General features: G+C 41.6%; 1 protein-coding gene across 2 annotated transcripts in view; it reads left to right on the top strand.

The window, feature by feature from the left end:
- The first annotated feature begins 2,911 nt into the window (after positions 1–2,911).
- LOC106860200 (bifunctional heparan sulfate N-deacetylase/N-sulfotransferase 3) overlaps positions 2,912–21,433 on the top strand; it is a 51,904-nt gene continuing 33,382 nt past the window's right edge. The window contains exons 1-2 of one of the 2 annotated variants that reach the window (XM_014887936.2): positions 2,912–3,027; positions 9,279–10,402. In XM_014887936.2, the coding sequence (XP_014743422.1) occupies positions 9,422–10,402 (981 nt within the window). In that variant the 5' untranslated portion in view covers positions 2,912–3,027; positions 9,279–9,421. The remainder of the gene's footprint in view (positions 3,028–9,278; positions 10,403–21,433) is intronic. The other variant, XM_088164239.1, reaches the window with a different exon arrangement.

Genomic DNA, 21,433 nt, shown 5'->3' with positions numbered 1-21,433 from the left:
ATTAGCAACTTCCTTCCACTGGTTTGAAAGATATTACTACAATGTATGCAGATAGTGGGAATTTTTAGGCTAAGGTATTGAAAATTAAATAGAAAATTCTGAAAAGAAACAATAAATGGGTTTTCCATCTGAAAGCTAGTGGCTTTATGGGGAAAATCCATAAGTGTGGCTGCTTCCTGTATTATTTGCTACAGAATTATTTGCTACCCTTCACAAGTGAAGGGTATTTTAATAACAATAATGGAAAAATGTAGTTCACTTAAAAACTTGAACAGTGTTGGGGTTTTTTTCTTCTCTGAGATATCCTCTTAGCTGATTACATTTTTGACCACAAGCATTTCTTAAATCTTAGGCCACATTTTTCTCATTACGTAGATGAAACTTGTAAAGAAAACCTTTCCCAGTTTAACAAGTTTCTGATTAATCCAAAGAGCATTATAAATCTATAGTAAGTTTGCCTTTTGACTAGTAGCATTTGTAATAGCTTTAAAAAAGTAATCATGAATTGACTAATAACAGGCAATTGCCTTGATGCTCCTTGTTTTCAAATACCTATCTCAATTTAATGCCTTCCTGCAAGAAAATGCCAACAAAAATAATACAAACAAAAATGAGTTAAAAGACGTCTCTAAACTATGAAATGGCAGGACTGGATAAAGTATTTATTTATTAATGAAAGAATTGCTATTACAAGTAACACTCCAAACAATGACCTCTCTGATGTGCAGTATAATCAGTCTGTCCATTGTATGAGCAGTTTGTGCAGGGAGCTGTAGTAATGATCACCATACAAAAATAACCAAATTTTGCACAGGTTTTAGCAGGACCAAGAGCTCGTTTGCAGATGTAGAACCATTCAAGGATTAGAACTGTTTCTTGCAGTAATTGCCTGAAAGTGGTAAGACCCTGAGACAAAGTGATTCAGTTCATTTGAGGGAGATTGCTGCTGATGCAGAAGGACATAGTACAGGTGAAGTCTTGAGTTGGAAGAAAAACAGGAATGGAAAAGGGAGTGTTCATGTGTAGAGGCCAGCAGTAAGAAAGGCAGAAAGCTGAGTTCTTAGTTCATGGTAGAGACTAGCAGCTGTCTAGATGTGTCTCTGTTTTGCCTGTTTTGCCTTCAGTGGGTTTTCTTCCTCCCTAATTTCTTGTCTGGATTTACTACTCATTTTCCTGGTTTTTTGTGAAGTGCTGTGTGCCAGGCAGAAATCTTGGCCAGAAGCGCAGTCAGCGGTGTCTTAAGATGTATTGCTCAAAGAATGGCTAAGACATCACTCCCGGTTCACGCTGCACTGACAGCTCAAGAGCAAAAAACCTGAAAAGTAGCACCAAGAAAGATGAAAGCTGTTAATATTCCTGCCAGGAGCGCTCGGTGCTGCAGCTGCTGACGTGCAGTGCTGCAGCCCTCAGCTGTGAGGTGTCTAGCACATCTCTGTGAGCAGCCAAGTGCTTCGAGGACAAGAACCCTCCGACACGTTTCTGTCCAGGTTGGCAGCGAGAACCTAAAAACAGCTGCTCAGAGAGAAGGGTAGGAGGGAAACCGTGAGTTGGAACTCACAGCCGAGAATTTCAGTCACTTGTGGCCGGCTTCCACCCCATGCTTCCTAGCCTGTTGTAGGAAAAATCCATCATCGTAGAGTACCCAAAACAAGATTGTGTCGGGATATTCACCCACTCGAGAGGCTTAATCTGGGAGAATAACCCTTTCTTGTAGCATAATGAGAAGGCATCAAAATTTCAGATAGACTCTTTATTCCTGGGATTAATAACTTCACGTAGCAAGCCCTTGTGATAAGTTCTCTTTTCTTCTCTAAGTCGAGCTTATGGACCTTGCACTGTTTTGTAGCTTGAGAAAACAGTAACATTTAGGATATATAGTGTGTCATGAGAATAAAAGAGAGACAAAGAGGAGAAAGTAAATAACAGTATTCCTGAATTAAGAGCTGTAAATTCTGATGTTTGCAAAAGCAATGTTCGGGTGACTGTAGCTTTTCTCCTTTAAGTTTTTGCTTGAGTTAGTCACTGAAAGGAACGTTTGGATAGACAAGCACCGGTGATGGAGTTAATCCATGTATTGAACTGTCAGCCATTAGGTGAGCTAACAATCACTGGGCAATTGTGAGGTAAATTAGCTAGATCAAGAGGGCACTTGTAAAATTTATTAATTTTATTTCCCATTTGTGAAAGCTAATGCAGTTCAGGCAGGGAATCGTAACTCCCTCACCTGCAGTAATGGAGCAGCTCCATCTCCAGAGTGAGGGATGCAGGGTATCAGTGAAAAACACAGTGGGACTAAATGTGTTTAACACAGGGTTAGAAAATTCAATAAAGAAAAGCAGCGAGGCTGCAAACACATTAACTGGCATTCTCTCAAGATTTTAACCCTACATTGTCTTGACAAAATGTAATTGATCTCGCGGAATTTCCACCCTTGTGCGCTGCTGCCTTTAGAGCGGCTGGGAAATCGGCCATCCCTGAAGCTGCACCGACAGCGAGGGATTTGGCGGGAGGCTGCGAGTTAAACTTCCCTCAGCGCGTCTGCAGCAGGGGCTTCCTAAACTGGATTCGGAGGAGCGAAAAAAATTATTAAATCATACTTTTATTTAAGAGAGGGATTAAGAATCCCGCTGCTGAGGGAGTGGCGGCTCTCGCGAGGGAGGGGGGCGCCGCAGGTGCCGTGAGGGGCGGACCCCGCGGGCCGCCGAGGGCGGGAGCAGCCTGAGGGCGCGGGGCCGGAGCCGCCCCCGGCCCGGCCGAGCCTCGGAGGAGGGCGGGCGATGTGGGAGGCGGCGCGGCGGAGCCCCCGCCCGCCCCTCGCCGGCGAGCGCGGCTCCTCCTCCGGGAGGGCGCGGCGAGGCTGCCGGGCGGTGCTGCACCCCCGGCGGCAGCCCCGCCGCACCTCCGCGCCCGGGGCGGTTCCGCGCCCACCGCCTGCCGGCGCGTCTCCCGGAGGAGCCTCAGCGGAGGGCACGGACGGCAGCGGGATCTGAGGCGCCGCGCGGACATGTCGGCGGAGCGCGCCCGGAGGTAACGAGCGGGGCGGGCGGTGCCCGCGGGCCCGGCGCGGCGGAGCCGCAAACTCCGCGCTCCCGGCCCCGCGCCCCCGGCGAAGTTGTGCCCGAGCCGCCCTCAGGCTCCCGCTCCGCTGCGGGCACAGCCCGGGCCGGCGGCGCGGCGGGACGGAGCGGCTGCCCGGCGCTGAGGCAGCGTTTGCGGGGCTGTTCCGTGGTGTTTCGTGGGGTTTGGGTTTGTTTTTCTTGTTTCCCGGCGCACTCAGCATCTTCCTGGCGCGATCCCCGCACCATCCCTTCAGTGCCTGGGCTTTTCCCTTTCGTTCTCCTCGAAGAGTTGTTCTGCGCGACGCTGTTGCCCTCTAGTGTTTGCGGCAATGGGTTATGGCTCTGTTGGGGAGCAAAATAGTCAGCCTAGCGCGGTAATTATTCAAACTTGAGGTGGTTAGAGCGGCTTGGATTCCCCAGATCCCCTCAGAAACTGATGTGTGGTGCTGCTCGGTTCAGCTGTCATGTGCAACCCTCGGAAAGTGGTAGAGAACTTATATATTATTCAATTCGCGATGTGCTGGATAATTGCTTCAAGTTGTGGTGTGGTGGGGTTTTCTTTTCCCAGTAAAATGGTAAGTGGAAGAAATAGGGTTTCTCTCACTGTCAGCATCCCCAGTCAGGTATCTCAGAAGGAATGGTGCTGAACTCTGCCTTATTAACTCTTTACACTTGATAATTGTGGGAGAAAAAAGAGGGGAATAGCATAGGCATGGACTAGACAGTGTGCTGGACATTTATCTCAGAGACCTTGAGCAAATCATTGACTCTTTAGATAGCGATGTCTGCAGTTGCTGAAAAATAACAGGGTTTAGAGAAACTGTGTGATGTCAAGAGCTTAAAGATCTTTCTGCACAAAGTATTGTATGAAGGTAGAGAGTAATTTGAAGGCTAAACCAACTTCTGTATTCCCTTGACGTCTTTAAAGTCTTCTTTTAAACTATATTTAAGCATTGTGTATTTATAAATATTTTTCTTGACAAACTATAATACACGAACCCCTATCCTGTAAGGTCTCTAGTACTGCATTAGGCAGTGCAGCATGGAGTTAAGGATATCACAGATACAGTAGAAACTGGGAACTGCTTACCTCAAGGACTTGAAAAAGAATTTCTGTCTACAAGAATTCATGGTGCTGCATAAGCCGTTCCCTTTTTTTTTCTAACAGCTATGAGAGAATGTAAGCTCTTCAACAATCACACATTCCAGGGTTTGTTATGTGATACTAAAGGGTCCCAAAGACTTCCCTTGACAGCTCATGTCTCGTATCACCATTTTTTCAAGTTGAAAATGCCTCCTTAATATGCAATTCTAAGGTCTCATTCTCAGCTTGGATTTACTTATTTGAGCTGTTGCTGCTTGAATGTTTTAGTCAGAAAAATAATGCTGTAAGTAGGGGTACTCAGTGTTTGGAGGCTACTTTGGTATTTCTGTAACCGATTTAAAAATCTGAGCCCTGCTGTTCACCCCAGGTGTGGTTGTGTTCAGCTGTACTTTGCTGCTTCCTACCATGTCATTTCTATATCCAAAGATTTCCATTTTAGTAACACTAAAATGACTTCAGAATGCTTCCTTTGAAGTTTTATTTCATGGTGACTGGCCAGAGCAGACCTTTATGTTTGAAGCAGTTCAGCAGCATTCTAATCGGTGGACATGTAAATGTCTGTAGTAGTATTCTAAACAATATGCCTCCTTTTTTTCCTGCTCTTCATTTACAAGTCATCATTTATGTAATATAACACAGCGTATCACCAGCACTGTGGTAGTGTCCAGGTTGGTAAAGAACAGAATGAGAATATAGTGATGGGGATTATTAGAAGAAAGTTATTAAATTAATTAATGTATTAAGTGTAATATACCTGAATAATTTTGATGCATGTTAAATCTAGAACTAGCTCTTTTTTAGTGGTTCTTGATCAAAAGGATTTTTGTTACCCTTAAAGAATGTGTTTCTTGCCTCTAAGTTTGACCCAACTTTATTGTTTCTAATCAAGGGTCACAGTGAACAGTTGCCCTAGCACAAGCCTAAGGTAAGACTAAACTAGAGTTTTCTTACTGGGCTTTGATAAATTTGATTTGAGAACCATTTCTCATTTATGGGTATTTTAGTTGAGCCCATTACTTTAATCTTGATGGATATTTTTTAAAATTCTGTGCAGTTTTATGTGCCTGAGCAGGTACCTAGTTTCTTACTTGAGCATTTGTTTTTACTGGATTGAGAACCCTGTGAAGGATATGTAGCAGGCTGCATTCCCAGCCAGTGTTGTCTCCTGGAAGAGTTTCCAGTAGGGTTATCAGGGTGAAATGATTTACAGAAGCCAAGAATTTGGTCATTTATGCTTGCCAATGAGAAAACAATCTAAAGAAAGCTGCAAGTGGTAGGAACTCACTTAGGTTGTGCTTCAGGTCTTTGGGGTTACTCACAGTGCTCTCATAGGGCTGCTTTGTTAATGAATTAAAACCTGAAACAGAACAAGCAGAACAAATGATAAACCCTGCAAGCCAATCCAAATTGAAGATCTCTATTCAAATGCATGTTTCATGCTGGTTGCCTGCAGATGCCTGTAATTGTCACTGCCCAGCAGTGCTGTTCAGAATGGCAAATCTGCTTAATAAGGTGATATTTCTCTCCTGTACCAGCAAGATTTTCACACGAGCTAAGTCCGGGCTGCAGAAACCACTTGTGCAGTAGATGACAAGAACATTGAGCCTTGCTGTCTGTGTTCATAACAAAATGCAAAACTTGCTTCCGTGACTCAGCTTTCTCTCAGCAAGATTTTCTCCATAGTGAGTCTGTAAGTTGAAAACCAAATTCTGAATATTCAGAGATGCTAATTTTCACCTTAAGGGAGCATTTTGATACCTCCTACTTTGAGCAGCAGAGGTAAGAGGTTCTGGTCTGAATTTCAACACGGTGGCATGGAAATGCAAAATAGGAGATCAAATGCAGGTTGTAGGAGATTAAATGCAGGTTTTCCAAAGCAATAAGGTTTTAGATTAAAAAAAAAACAAACAGGACAATTTTGTTCTTTCAAACCATGGAAAGATACCATATAAATTGTTTTCTAGGTAAAATTTATGGCAACCTCAGCTTTATGAAACTTCAGATTCAATATAATATCTGACACTTGTTTTCAAGTGCTTTGAGGCACAGGTGGGACCATATTCCTCTGTCACTGAACTCCACATGACTCAAAAATCAAAAAGAGCTGAGACTGCTTCTGTTATCTATGGGTCTTTTTCATGCTTTTTCACTGAAACAATAGTAATAAGCTTGAACTCTTGTGAAGACTTTGTAGACCCTTTTTGTTTTCCTTCTAGTCTTTTTCTTATACTGGGGTGTTTTTTATTGATGTTAAAGCGATCATGACTTCTCCTTTCTTTGGGCAAGTATTATTTTGTCATGAAGGTAAGTCTCCTCAAGTACTGTCCTCTTCTGAAATGCCACTTCTCACACCTTACTCACTGTAGGTACATGGAGAATTATACTTTTTGGCTGTTAGGAAATGATAGCAAGCACGGGCCATCTTCCCTGAAGTCACATCTAGAGATGAGATCAAGGTCACTGTCACAGTCTCCATAGATCCCACAGTGTGTGGTGCATCCCAAGGATGTTTCTGTCAGGGGGGTGCATTGTGAGTTGTTTTAACATGCTGCTGTAATACAGCATGAGAGTATCCATCAAGTCCTGTTGCTCAGGGGAAAATGCTGCTGCCCCTTCCCTGTACCTTTTGAAGGCTTTGAGACTGTTGATATTGTAAAATGCATGTTCTCTTTGAGTTTTTTATTTTCTTCTTTGTGTTCTTTTGAACTCCTGCCATGCAAACCAGTCCTTAAGCAAGTGAAAATTACATAAGCCTCAAGCTGATTCAAGAGAGTATGCATTTAAAACTTGTGCCTTGCACTGTTCCATCCCACTTCCTGACTGTGTTCAGCAGGGAGTGTGCCAAGCCTGGCTGTGTCCTGCTTCCTTGAAGAATTTCTCATTCTTCTCGGTGGAACCTCACATCTGTCTTGGCAGTTGCAGCCACTCCTCCTTCCAGCCGTGCTCTGTGGCCCCAGGGGGTACCGGCAGTGAGGAGCTGAGGATACAATGACAGGGCTTTTCTGGAGGAAAACACGCGTTTCTGGGCTGCTTCCAGATTTTCCTCTCTATGGGATGGCATTAGGAACCGTGTCATTGCTGCAAATCTTGCTTAGGTTCCAACCCCTGTGTAATACCCAGTTCAGAGAGCTCTGTCTCATCAGCCCCTCCTTGCTATGAGCTTAGGTCAGTGTCCGTTGTTATTTTTTCGGTATTGAGACCAGCCAGGTCTGTGGTCATCAGAGAGAGGTGGGTGCACATAGAGCTTTTCTACAGAATGCAGTCAATGTTAATTTTAGACACTAAAATTGTGTTTCTTGGCATTCAGGCAGCTGAATTGGAAATGAAAATGAAGACAACCCTTCGTGTGTGTAATGAAAAATCATCTGTCTGGAAATCTCTCTCTGGTGTTAACTCAGTCAGGGTGGAACTTCTCTTTGTCACTTGACTTGTTACCATGTTAAATATCTCTGTTATGCCATCCAGACTGATATTCTTGAAGCTAGTGTGACAAGGATTGGTCATTGCAATGCTTCAGAATGTTGAGTTCTTCTAAAGGTACTTGAATATTGTTTGGTCTTTATGCATTCTTCAGGTCTTTTTCAGATAGAAACTGGGTAGCTGGGGCTATGTTATTTTAGTCTAACACTGATTAGTGAGCCTGGGTGAAAGGCAAGTCTCCTGCCCAAAAAGCTTTGAGCAGGACTTTGTGCAGCTGCAGGTAAGGGTCAAGGCTGGGTTTAAGTCTTCCCAGAAGAGAAGGGATTGATAAACAGCTATCTGTGAGTAGAAAGTGAGGAGAGAAAAATCTGTCCAGAGTAGAATCTATCCAGACAGCAGGAATCTTGCTGTGAATCCTAACTATGAATGAGACAGCTCACACACACTTGCTCTTCATGCTGAATTTTGTAGTTTTGATGAATAGAATGCCTTGGAGTTCCTTTTCCCCTTGTCTGATTTTTCTCATTTATTTTTACTTATGCTTGTTGTGGCACTAGAAAGGTCTGTCTTCAGGATTTAATCAAATTTATGGGCGTTATATAGGTGCTGTTAAGTACATCGTATTTTTTAGCTTTTTTGAAAATCTGGAGGGAAAGACCAATTTGCTTACAATGTAGGATTTTAAAAAAACCAACCAGGAATGGAAGAATTAAGCTCTAAGTTGGGAAATGACCATGTTAGTGCCACACCTTATCTTAATCCCATTTCCAAATGGACCTGGGTGTAAACTGTACTGAAGTTACATTGGCATGGTCTAGATCTTCATGCACTTAATATTTTTCAAAATCTGCTTTGAGCCTTTGTTTATGGCTTATGATCATTATTTTATGCTTGTCACACCATCCAGTTGTTTTACTAGGGAGTTTTGACAGCAGTTGTACTGCTGGCTTGAAAAATTACTCTTTCCTTAAGTACAAGATAGAGCATAAGTATATCCTTGGGTGATCTGCCTGTTGGGTTTAACGTTTGATTTATTACTTTCTCTTCACAAATTTAAGAGCTTGATTATTCTATGGGGTTTTTTAATGCAAAGAAATGCAAAATGCTTCTAACAGTTTGCAGAAGTCCATAGTCCAGAAAAATGCTTTGTTTTCCTCTCATGTTGCAGGGAGGAAGTTTTGCTTTAAAAACATTCCTATAATAGATATAATATAGATTGTATCAGTATATTTTTGTACAGCAGTTAAGATGTGCATGTTCTTGGTCCTTTGAAAAACTAATACAAGATAGAATTTGTTTAATCATGTTCCCCGGCTTTTTAGGGGTAGAAGGAAGAAGGTTATAAATTTTCTTCAATATTTTGGTTGTTAGCATTTGTCTACTTGGAGTTAGCTTTTATCTTTAGGTAACAGGAATTTCTAAACTACAATAAATTCTTTGCTTTTATGTCTTGCTTTTCAGTGCCCCTGCCTACTTTATTTGATCCTCTGAGTTCAGGAACCTGTGAGATTTAGAGACCTTCAAATGCACATGGCAGGTAGTGAGAGAAGGAAAAAATATATTATTGCAAAATTTTGAGCTGTTGGTTTCCAAACCTCTGGCTGGCAGTGATTTCTCTGCTCCCCATTAGTTTAAGTGTATGATACTTCACAAGGTGATGCCTCAATTAAATCTCTGATTTTCTTTTCTTCTAGATTATACCTTCAGTAAAGCTCTGTGGAAGATAGATGTGTGTGCTGCAATGGTGACATAAATATTTCAGAAGACTGGAACAAATTGTTGAGAATCTGTGTTTGATTTTCATGCTGCTGAGAGCTATCTAAGGCAAGTAAACACCATGAGTTTTATCCTGAAACTTCACAGACATTTTCAAAGAACAGTAATTTTGCTGGCCACTTTTTGTATGGTGAGCATAGTTATTTCTGCCTACTACTTGTATAATGGCTACAAACAGGAAAATGAACTTCCTGAAACCTCTTCAGAAGTGGAATGTGGTGATCCTCAAGCATTGCCATACAAGCTGATGGAGATGAAGACCACGAAGCCTGTGGATCCCCTGAGGACAGACCTTGTAGTGCTGGTGTTTGTGGAAAGCCAGTACTCAACGTTAGGCCAAGATATAATAACCATTCTGGAATCGAGCAGGTTTCAGTTTCACATTGAGATTGCATCTGGGAAAGGTGACCTCCCAGTGCTTATAGACAGAAACAAAGGCAAATACGCTCTCATAGTGTATGAAAATATTCTAAAGTACGTGAACATGGACTCCTGGAACAGAGGCCTTCTAGATAAGTACTGTATAGAATATGGTGTAGGTGTGATTGGATTTCACAGAGGCACTGAGAACAGCTTGCAGAGCTTTCAGTTGAAGGGTTTTCCTTTCCATGTCCACAGCAATCTGGGTATTAAGGACTGTTGCATTAACCCTCATTCCCCACTCCTCCATGTGACTAAACCTTCTAAGCTTGAGAAAGGGCCCTTGCTTGGAAATGACTGGGCCGTTTTCCAGATTAATCACACAGCTTATCAACCAGTGATATTTGCAAAAGTAAAGACACCAGAAAACCTTTCTCCACCTGCTGCTATAAGTGCTCTCTATGCCACGGTAATTCATGACTTGGGGCTCCACGATGGGATTCAACGAGTCCTTTTCGGCAATAACTTGAATTTTTGGCTGCACAAGCTGATTTTCATAGATGCCATCTCTTTCCTGTCTGGAAAGAAGCTCACACTGTCCTTGGATAGGTACATTCTGGTTGACATAGATGATATCTTCGTTGGCAAGGATGGAACAAGGATGAACACCAACGATGTACAGGTAAAGTATGTGCACAAATCCCTGGTCATTACAGCAAAGTGATTTTTTTATCTGAAAGTCTAGAGTTGTTCATAGTTGGAACTTCAGGGCTCCACCCAGGAGCTGTTCATATTTAATGCACATGTTGAGAGTCTTAGAAGCAGGAGGTAAATGTGGTGAGCAGCAGTAAATGTCAGCATAAACTTTGAAGGGTGGGCTGGGTTTATTGGCTGTTGGAAATAGATTTGGATGTCAGGATTTGCTTGCAGCGTTTCACTGCTCTCATCTCTGTTTTATGGCACTTGCTTGCCAGGAGGGTTTGTGTTAATATTGGTCTTAAAAGCTCATTCTGTCACTATATGACTCGACAATTTCCATTTTAATGTTTAGAGTTGTGCATTCCTGAAGGTCCTTTTCCTCTCTGTTGTGCTGTTCAAGTGTGGTGATAGCTGTTGGTCAGTAGCACTAACATCTTACCTTTATTTCTTCCTGTAAGTATTTCTTCTGTGCTTTTTGGGAGGAGTGTTGTCCCAAAGCAGGTAGTAGGTCACCTTTCTCAGCTTGATCTAGAAGCTAAAAATCTATAACATACTGATTGTTGCCCTGTTTGTGCTAAAAATAAAGGAGAATGTTTTCTTAGAGCTTTGTTAGTGGAATGGGGAACTGCAAGAAGGAAAGGCAAGGACAGCACTGCATGCAGTGGGTTATTTTTGTTTCATTTTTAATCGAATTTCTGGGGTTTTTCTGTGTTAATATATTTGTCAAGCTACAGCAACTCTGCATACAGCGCTTCCTTAAACGAAAGGTTTGACCCTGCAGTTCAACTTTTAGTTTGCTTTAAAACTGCAGCTCTTTTCCAAAACATTCTCTGTACATGCAATTATAAATGAGATTTTCCTCCGTGTTAAGTAGGTGTTTTCCTTAGGCAAACAAATCACATGGGAGAGAGCAGAAATAAAGGTGAAGCTTCCTAAATGGTTTTCCTGTGGAGAACACGATGGCAGTGTTTGAGTTAGGTGAATGAGCATACATGGAGAATCTCCTAAATGCAAACTCAGATGGCAGGAAAAAAGTCAGGTGTGATGACCATCACTGGCAGTTGTGTTGTTCTGCAGAAGCAGCACTTCCTGGTAATAACGTGGGTGAAATAAAGCCTGAAGAAATCCATCACTGTGTTGTGCAGTAACAATCAAGAGACAGCATGCTTTGTATTGTTTCTCTTTGCAAGTGACACCTTAGGGTTGTCATTTTAAAGTGAGTTGGGATGTTTAATTGCCAGAGTGATATACCAGAAACAGGAGACTATTGAGACAAATTTGATTACAGCAGACACACAAGGATAAACCATATTGTTTGGGGAAAATAATTTGCAGTATGTCACAAAGTAATCTTCCCAAAATAAAATGTCATATCAAATAGAAGTAATATCAAAGTGGAAATAACTTTTAAGTAGGATAATTTCATTTACACAGAACTGTGTTCTGAAACAATGGAATCTGAAAAAAGTGTTCCCTTCTGATTCTTCATCTACTTATAGTTAAAATGTTGTATTAAACGTGTTGTTAGGGCTGTCAGATGCAATGCATCTTCATTACTATTAATATCAAAGGAGTTATCCTCTGTGGCACAATTGACGTGGAAGGAATGAAACAAAATCAATTTGCAGTAGTTGGAAATATGTTATTGTAAAGTGTATTTACAGATAAATGACATCTCATTATACAGGAGTTTTACTGAGTTCTGCTGCAGTGACTGTGACAGAGAATTGGGTGCTGCAAGTGTGAAAAGAGGTTCTGAATGTAGACTTGGTATCATTTCAGTACTCAACATTAGCTCATTTCCACTAAGCTTGCATTTTAACTGCTGCCACTATGGAATTGGGGAGGATGCTCCTTTGTGATTTCATTTTGTTTGACATATCTCCTTGTTCATATTTTCTGGATATACTCACAGCTGCCAGGGCTGTGAGCTGGAGGAGAGTAACGGGAATGTTTCTACCAGTATTCTATTAATACAAATTATCTGAAACTTCAGCAATCTCCCAAGAGCCAGAAGACCTAGAATTGGTTGTGACTGCCCTGTGGGATCAGACAGAGTTCACAAACTGGAAGGTTAATGCAGAATCAGTAGCAAAAATCAAGTGGTCATCTGCTCCAAACCCCCTGCTCAAGCTGGGCCATGGCCAGGTGCCTTTTGACTGTCTCCAAGGAGAGAGATCCTGACTCTAACATCGTGGTTTGAAAGAAATTTCTTCTTTACATATCCAGATTAGATTTGCAAAGTGGCCAGAATAGTTAATATTTGGGGGTTAGACCCATTAAGCCTTAACTTCCCTCTCCTTTAAAGTGTCTAAACTGGAGTTAAGTACTTAGAAAAATTACTATTTTAAGGTTTAGTGGTAATTTTTTATCAGTGTTACATATTGACCTCAGAAGAGGTCAAATTAAAAGCAGGCTCTCTAAAATGAGTGTCTTCTATACCTCCAAAGAGGCAAAGTGATGGTACTTCAGCTTGAGTACCTATATTGTCAGGAACATGAGTGTAAAGAGCCCTTCTGAAAATCTTCTACAAATATAGTTTATCCTGTTGTAAATGCTTTGTTTTGTTAAACAAAGCTTAAGCAGCTTAAGTTTATTCTAGTTTCACCACAGCTTCTTCAATTAAAAAAAAGATAGCCCAACAATTTGAAACAGTGGTTCAGATTTTTAGAGTAAGTACCTGTTAGAGATTTGCCTGTTGCTGTGTAACATCTGGGCTGAGAACATAGTTCTTTAATGTAAGATACTGAGTAGGTGTCACTGTGCATCAACAATAGCCATCCATCCTCATATTTATGTACTTTATCTTCCTCTGGTATAATAGAAATAATGGAAGAGAATGTTTCCATGGTCTAATTGCCTCCCACTTCGAAAATAAGCTTGGTAATAATCAACTCAACATTCATTTTTCAGTAAGTTTTTTTTTCTCTCCTATTGTCTGTCAGGCAGGAGGGACCATTAGGCTGTGACAATGTTATATTTTATTTTCCTTGTTTCTTTTAGGAAGACTTAAGAGCCTGTGCAGTGCAAATAATTCATTTAAATGGACATACAGAGAATAATCTATCTAGATATCCAGAGAATAAGTTTATCTTAATAGACCGTGATTGTCCTGGCTGACAGTCTACATATTTCATATCTTTTTTTGTTACAGTTACTCTTGGTGAAATTTTTATTACTATAAAGCATTGAGATTTTTCAAGGGAGAAGCAGATGATAAAAGAGGGGAAATTAAATGTGGGTTATTTCCTGATGACAGTTTGTTCCATACTGGTAGTCTAGGCTGTCTACCTTTCCCTTCATTTCCCCAATATATGCACTTTCTGGAGTTCCTTGAGAGGTAATCACATACTTCAAATGAAAAATTGGAACACTGCCAAATTATTTTTTTCCTAATAATTAGCTGTGGGAGCTCCTTTTGACTGTCTGGTCCTTTATGTGCTTTTCAAAAGAGAATGAATTGAAGTCAGGATGGGAATCTCTTCTCTTCAGGTAAGCCTAACCTATTTTTATACCTGTAGTTATTCTTGATAATCAGCAAGGGAAAAATCTTCCTATTAACCATATCCATTATTGGAGGGGGATGATAGATCCTTATGTGTCATTCTGGTTTGGGAGTTCTTGGGCAGTGCATGTGTTAGTGTCTATGTGCATTGCAGTGGGCAGTACAAGATTCGGGCTGCAGTCTTCCAGCATTAATCACTGGAGAGCTGGAGAAAAGAGCTGTGCCAAACCTTGTTCTGGTATTGGACAGGGTTCAGCCAAAAGGAATCCATTCTCAGCCCTCCAGTCTCCATGCACAGTGTCTCATCTTGCCTGCATGTTAAGGTTTTTAAGGCAGGCACCTCTAATGGAGCTGCTCTAACTTCCCACAGTAGACATAAACACAGAAAAACAGCTCATCTTCAGGCAGGCACTGGTTAAGTGAATTGCACCATAAAAGTATGAGATTGTTGTTCATAAATTGTTTCCAGAGTGACTAAGATCAAATATAAACATTTATATTTGGTCAGATCACTCCTCTTCCATTTACCATAGCCAGTGCTGTCATTTCTTTGTTATTTTCATAGTAACATTGGTTGCCTAACCTTTTGTTTGATATAGTTCTGTTTAATAACAGATTTCCTCACTGAGAGCTAATTATTTATTCCCTCTATTAAATTCATCCACATTAGTCTGCACTGCTTAAATTATTGCAGTTGTTTAAAATCCATTAAGTGTTTTTTCGCCCTGTGCAGCATACATGGAAAGAAACCAGAACTTCCCAAGGCAAAGCAGACCACTTGGCTATAAATTTTGAAATATGGCTGTTGAGTTCTTCTTGCTTAGGAATGACCTAAATATTTGCTTCAGAAGAGAATCTTCCATATATATTGTGTTAAGGCAGAAGGGCTAAAAGGTGCAGAAGGCCTGAGCTGTCAAGACAAAGGATTGTTCCTTGTCACAAGAGGAAGTCTCGATCTCTAAGTTAATTGCTGCTTCATCACATAGAAGGTTATCACAAAAGAAATGACAGGTGTCATCAAATGTGTCACCTGCAGAACCACTGAGCCATAAATCTTTCCTTCTGGGAGATGCAAAAAAATCTTCTTAATCACATCTTTAAATTCCATAAGAAACCAATGGTTACTTTTGTTCTGCTAAATCATTTTGCATTCCCATTCTGTTAGCTGTAATACCTGTATACCAGTGTGGAATGTGTCCGCTGTATGTGTACATACATTGTTTCCTAATTTGACCTGAAGTTCCTAAGGTATTTCAAAGTGACTTGTTGGAAACAGGAGGTAAAAAGTACATTCAGCTCTTCACAAGTGTCAAGGAGAAGGAAAATTCCTGGCTGGAGTGTGTCTATAGCTGTCTGATGCCCTAGCAAGACCAGTTTACTTGAGCATATTGTGTCAGCTGTAGTAGTGTGGAATATTGCACACTGTGAGACAGTAGAGAATTAGAATTAGATTTCAGAACTAAAGTACAACTTGAAAACAAGTTATAAAAATGGTCTTAGATGTTTTATGGGCTGCTACCAGCATATAGTATACTCTAGCAGTCAGTCACTGTAACATCTAACTTCTAAAAGCAGTTTGGTTTATGTGGCAGCCTCTGTGAATCTTAGTCTAGTACGATGGATGCAACTGCTGCTCAGTAGAGCCCAGTTAAACAAAATTGTTTTGAAATGGAAAGCAGGATAAAAATCCTCACCCAGAGCGGGGGGACACAGGGACTCAGATAAGTTGGCTCTGCTTTGGGTATGACATTTCTGGGGCTGCCAGAGCAATGCTGGGAATTCCTCGGGGCCTCTTCCTCCTGTTCTGCACCTGTGTGAGCTGGACACAGCCAAGTCCATGGAATAAGCTTGGTGCTGAGTTTCATCTTGCAGTTTATCCATGGTGGATGATGACAACAACCATGGATGCAGCTTTGGTATGGCTGCCTTAGTTCCTGTAAATTCAGTTCTTTGCATTAGTTCTGTTTTTGCTGAAATTCTTGTTTGTTTGGTCAGGTATTTTGTATTTGGTTTTCTATGAAAAATGAATTTTTTGATTTACTTTCCATCTGTTTAGTTTTGCAATACTGGAACAACTGAACCTGATGGGGGTTGTTGTTTGTTTTTTAATTTTAATGCTCTGACACTGTACATGGAAAACTAAAAATGTTTCATGCAGACCTGAGTCCTGAGACAGTGATATGTCAAGGATTGCACCATCTCCTACTGTTATAAATTCAGTGGCAGGTAGCTAAGAGAAGAAAAATGCATTTCATTTGCAGTTTTTTACTGTCAGAGAGACTGCAGAAACTGTTTCTTGGCATGGTAAATCCCATGAGGTCTTTGAGGGCAATGAGGCTGATGTGCTTCAAGCTCTTGTACCTCAGCATCTGATCTTACTATTGGTTATACACTCCTTGGTTGTCTTCAGGATAGAACCCAAGTAAGGAAATGACAGCTTCTGGGGATCTGCTGCTGCTTTCCCAAGCAAGATGATATGCACTGTGGGTTTAGTCATCTGCATCTTCCCAGAAAATCAGGATAATTTGTTTTCATTGCTAAATTCCCCATATTTCTCTGTGGTGGGGAGTACTTTGCTACCCTTAGACTTTATGTGACAATGGTGTCTTCCTGTTCTCAATAGAGTTTTCTGATTCAAGAGCTCTCTTAAATACAGCTTAGGGGATGACACTCACCTGAGATCAAGTGGTCTAAGTCTGAGTACTGGCTAACAGTGTTTCTGGTTTTTCCCTTGACTTAATTGATTATGGAGAGGTATCTTTAATCTTGAGCATAAGGTTGCCCATCCAAAGAAATCCTCACAAATGCTTATGTTCACCCAGTGTGCCAGCCCACACTGAGATCATTTTTGGTTCACAGCCACGTGGTTAGCAAGCTCTGTTTCCCTCTGTCTACATAAAAGTATACACTTCAGGAATGTAGGGGAGTATTTTCATGGGTAAGATAAAAAATGCATGTGAATCTGCACACTTTGAGTGTTGTCAGCATACCCTAAACTCTGCAGTGTTTGGGTTGATCCATCTGGCCTTGGAAACTGAAGCTGCTATCCTGTCAGTCCCTCTCTTTCCTTGGATTGTGAATTCTCTTGGTCAGAGGCTCTCTCTGTTCAGCAAGCACCTCAGCAATGCAAACAATAATAATGCAATAGAGCTTCCTGCAGAGCTGCACAGATTGATCAGCAGCACACAAGTGGCTGCTGCAGGATTTATTCTGGGCTTTTTCAGTGACAGCTTAGCCATCCACTTCCTGCTGCTAACAGAACAGAATAAAACTTTCACAGCCAGCAAATAAAAACCAAACTGCAGACAGATCTAGAAATCAAAGCCATTAACTGTAAAATATGATAGCAAGAGTGAGCCTTCCTCCATCCTTCTCTTCAGTCACATCAAGGAGGCACAGTCTGGCAAGAAGAGAAAAACAAGAGTGGAAATGGGACTCCTAATTCATTGCTTTCTTTTACAGTCCAGCAGCATGGCAAGTGGCCTTTCTTCTCCTGTTTGCTCTGGAAGGTCAGTGCAATGACATGACTGATTCTTGGTGACCATGCTTACAAGACCAAGTAAAGGAAAAGCAGTTGGTTGCCAGTTTATGTGTAGCCCCTGATGGAATAACAATTCCCTATCTGTTTACAATTCCAGTTTCTTTTTCTGTGCACAGACCATAAAAACCTTACGACCAATTTTTAGAAGTAGTTACTCTTTAGGAGATTCCGTCTTTTACTTTGCAGTCCTAGAGATGAGTTAGTGTTGCTCCTTAAAATGTAGCTTCATATCTGAGGTAAATAATAAATTAAATTTAAAACCACTTTATATTGCAGGAATTATACTGCAATCCATTTGAAAATAGAAACAGTGGAGAGGACAAATAAAGTCTGTGACTGTGCAGAGGAATGCTCTCCACATTCATTCCAAACCCCCATGACAAAGGGCTCTAGAGGAGACAGGTTTGATTTGGGAGCACTGGTTGCATTTTTGACCTAATAAGCCACAGCTCTTCCTCAAGCTTTCATTTACTTGCCTTTTAGTGTTAGCAATCCTGGGAATAAGCCAAGTATCTCTTCTCCATTTTAAAGTGGACTTGGACTAAAGATACCTCAGAGCTGTCTTTGATAGAATGCTAATTGCACTCAAAAGGAGGCTGAAAATCAATTTTGCATTTCTATAAAAAATGTTATTTTATGCTGCAAGATGTTCCTTTTAGCACTTGTCCTTTCCTCTGCCATAGTTAAAAGTAATAGAAATGGTGAAAATGGTGATCCTGAGAATATCCTAAGACAAGATGAATACTAAAATGTATCTCAGTTTGTGATGTAAACTGGTTTAAAATTCAGACAGACTATGCAAAATATTTTACATAAGTGAAATACTTCATCTTACTGACTGAGGAGATTTCTAGATTGTGCTCAGTTCTGTACAACTTGATTAGAAATATTTGGAGAGTGCTTAGAGACACCAGAATAGACAGGAAACATCTGAGCAAAAAATGAAAAAATAAAGGCTAAAGAATTCGGTAAGTAAGGATGACCAAAGCAGAAGGCAATAGGCTGCAAATGTCTGCAGGGTATAAGCAGTGAGAATGGATAAAATATTTAATGTAAGGCACAGGGATATTTGAGTGTAGGCTGAATAGCCAGTAAAAGCAGCAGAATAAAGGCTAATATCCAAAAGGAAGTAGGATTATATAAGTCTTTAAAAATTAGATTTGGCAAAAGATGATGAAATATGCAGTTGGAAGGAATATAATATTGGCAGGGGATTTGTGTTAAGGTATGTTCCCAGTCTCATCCAGTAAATCAAGTGCAGAGCTCACTTGGATTCCTTGGTGTTGGTTTGAGGCTGCAAGCGTAGACTGTGCCAGTGGGATGTTCAACTGGGCACACCAAGCTTTTGTCATCTTGTCTTGTAGAAACACAAGCACAAACAGCTAAGGTGTGTATTAACAGTTCTAGCACAATCATCCTGCCCTTTTTCTTTGAAATCTTGGGAATTTCTGCAGTTAAGTCCTTTAGACGTGATACTATGTGGGAGCCAATGAAACTGTCAAAGTTCTTATTAACTTGAAATAAGTTTTTGTTATTTTGTTATTTCTGTGTTGGCTACATATAATCTTGAAAAAAAGAGGTACATTTTTTATTTTGTGGAAACTTTCTCTTGGGTTGGTTTTTTGTTTTTTTTTTTTAATTTCTATGATACCAATGCTGATGTAGCTGGGGAATTTCATTCAACAACTTTAGAGCTACTCATAAAGAGAAGGAAAAAACCATAAATTGTGACCCTTGGCTGGTGAGCAAGCTGAAGACTGAATTCCCAGCTGTATCTTACCTGGAGCTTTCAGACAGAGTGAGAAAATGAAATTTTTTTTTATTAAAGGTGGGTTTTTTCTGTCAGTAAAGCTGAAACATGGAAAAAGAGCTTTTGTTTTTCCTCAGCTCACCTGAAACATAGATACAGAGGTAGATAGCTATTTTTATTCAGATGGAGTATTAGAAGCAGAGGAATCTTTTTGGCTCTATTAGGAAAAAAAAAGGAACATCTAAGAAGCATTTGTGAATGAGCTGTGACATCGATGCATTGCCCAGCCCGTGGAATAATCTTTTTAATATGCCAGTGATGGGGTAATTTTGTTGTGCTTTGCTAAACAGGGAGAGTAAACAGTTTATTTTGGTTTTTATCTAGAATACAAGGTTTGAGTCTTCATTCATTTGCACTCTTTGTTCCCTAGTGTGTAAAACTCAGCATTAACACCAATGCTGTGCTTTAATCTTCTTACTTGGGGGGAAAAAGTATCAGCTGAGAGGTGAACAAACCCCAAGGTGTTTGTCTTTGCTTGGTGTCAGCTCTTTAGGCATAGCTCCTAGTCTCCAGTACTTCTTCCAAGGTACCTGAATGGCAGCTTGTTACACCTTGGTCTGTGGGGTTGAGTTTTACTGTAATCATGTAACAGATTTATATTGTAATTGTGGCCACTGTTACTCTGTGGGAAAACAGTGTCGAAATTTAAATGCTTGAATTCTGTGTGCATTTGAAAAACAGATTTATTTCCCTCACTCTTGAACTCTGATCATTTCGATAATGATATAGACCAGACTTGTTAGAATTGTGCTGAGCAGCAAGCACAGCCTGTAGGCCTTTTGGGGACGAGTGGGTCTTAGTTTGTCCAGGCTCAGGCTTTGAGGTTCAGAGAACATTGGCACTGAAGATAAAAGTAAGGCTGATGTTTTTCCAGAAGGCCATTTTCACACTCTCTTGGATTTGATATATGCAACACTGACACCACACTTTTACTTTCATTACGTAAAGAAATGGAATTTCCCAGTCTGCCCCTGTCAGTCCAGGAATTAAATTGAAAGAGAGGGTAGATTTATATTGGGCATCAGGAGGAAGAGGTTTTTTACAGTGAGGGTGGTGAGGTGCTGGCACAGGCTGTCCAGAAGTGGTGACCCCACCCCTTAAAGTGTGCAAGGCCAGGTTGGACAGGGCTTGGAGCAGCCTGGTCTAGTGGAATGTGTCCCTGTCCTTGGCAGGGGATTGGAGTGAGGTTGCTGTTCCTTTCCTACCTGGACAGGACGTGTGGGGCAGAGCAGGAAGGGAAGGAGGTGCTTTGGAGACCTGGCATGGAGAGCAAGTTCTGGGCAGCAGCATGAAAGGAGCTGCAGGCTATTGCACCTGGGGAGCAGCAGTTTTGGAATCAAATCAGTGGTAACCTAGGTTTTACAGAATGTCACCTTTTGTACACGAGCCGTGGTGTGTAGGTGGGCCTGAAATGGCCCCTCTGAAGCCAGAGTGGGCAGAGTAACGTGGCCATGGACAGGCTGCTCAGAGCAGAGCTGGTGCAGTGCCCCAGCTATGGCTGCCTGCACATCAGCTGAGCCCCCCAGCTCTCTGCTGCTCAGAGATAAGGCCTTGACCTTCTTCCAGGGCTGAGCCTGTGTTCCCAGCCGGGCTGAGAGAGCCCAGTCAGGGATCAGGGAGTGCTGCAGCCCAGCCCAGCCTTGTCCTGCAGCCACATGTGCCTGCTGGGCCTGCTGCCTGCAGCGGGAGCTGGCCTGAGAGGAAGCGTTAAATAAGGAGCAAATGTGCTGTTGATAATGAATGTGGAGCTGGGAGCTCGGATCACAACCTCTGTCCTTTGTGAGCTGGGTGACTACAAAATACATGTCTGTTAGACAGAGCAGCCGTAGCACTGTTTTATCTGTGACAAAGCACTGTGCACCCTTGCAGGCAGGATGTGAAGCTGTAGAAGTGTGGGCTGGCTAATGAGGGGTGCAGAGGTGTAATGCATAACATTTCCTGGGAGCCAGACAAGTGTCAACACAAATCGGTGAACAGCCCTTAGAATTTATCTGCTGCTGGTGGGATGCGATGGAGACGAGCCAGACTAAGCAGGCAGAGCAGAGTGGCCCAGAAGTGACCTGGAACAGCATCTGAGGGATGGCCTGTCGTGCTCAGGGCTGAGGCAGCTGTGGGCTCTGTGTGACTGCAGCGTGGCTACCAGAGGGCTTCCACCGGG

This window comes from Sturnus vulgaris, chromosome 4 (genome assembly GCF_052056855.1).
Source record: "Sturnus vulgaris isolate bStuVul1 chromosome 4, bStuVul1.hap1, whole genome shotgun sequence".
Lineage (NCBI taxonomy): Eukaryota > Metazoa > Chordata > Aves > Passeriformes > Sturnidae > Sturnus > Sturnus vulgaris.
This window is presented reverse-complemented; position numbering and strand designations above follow the sequence as displayed.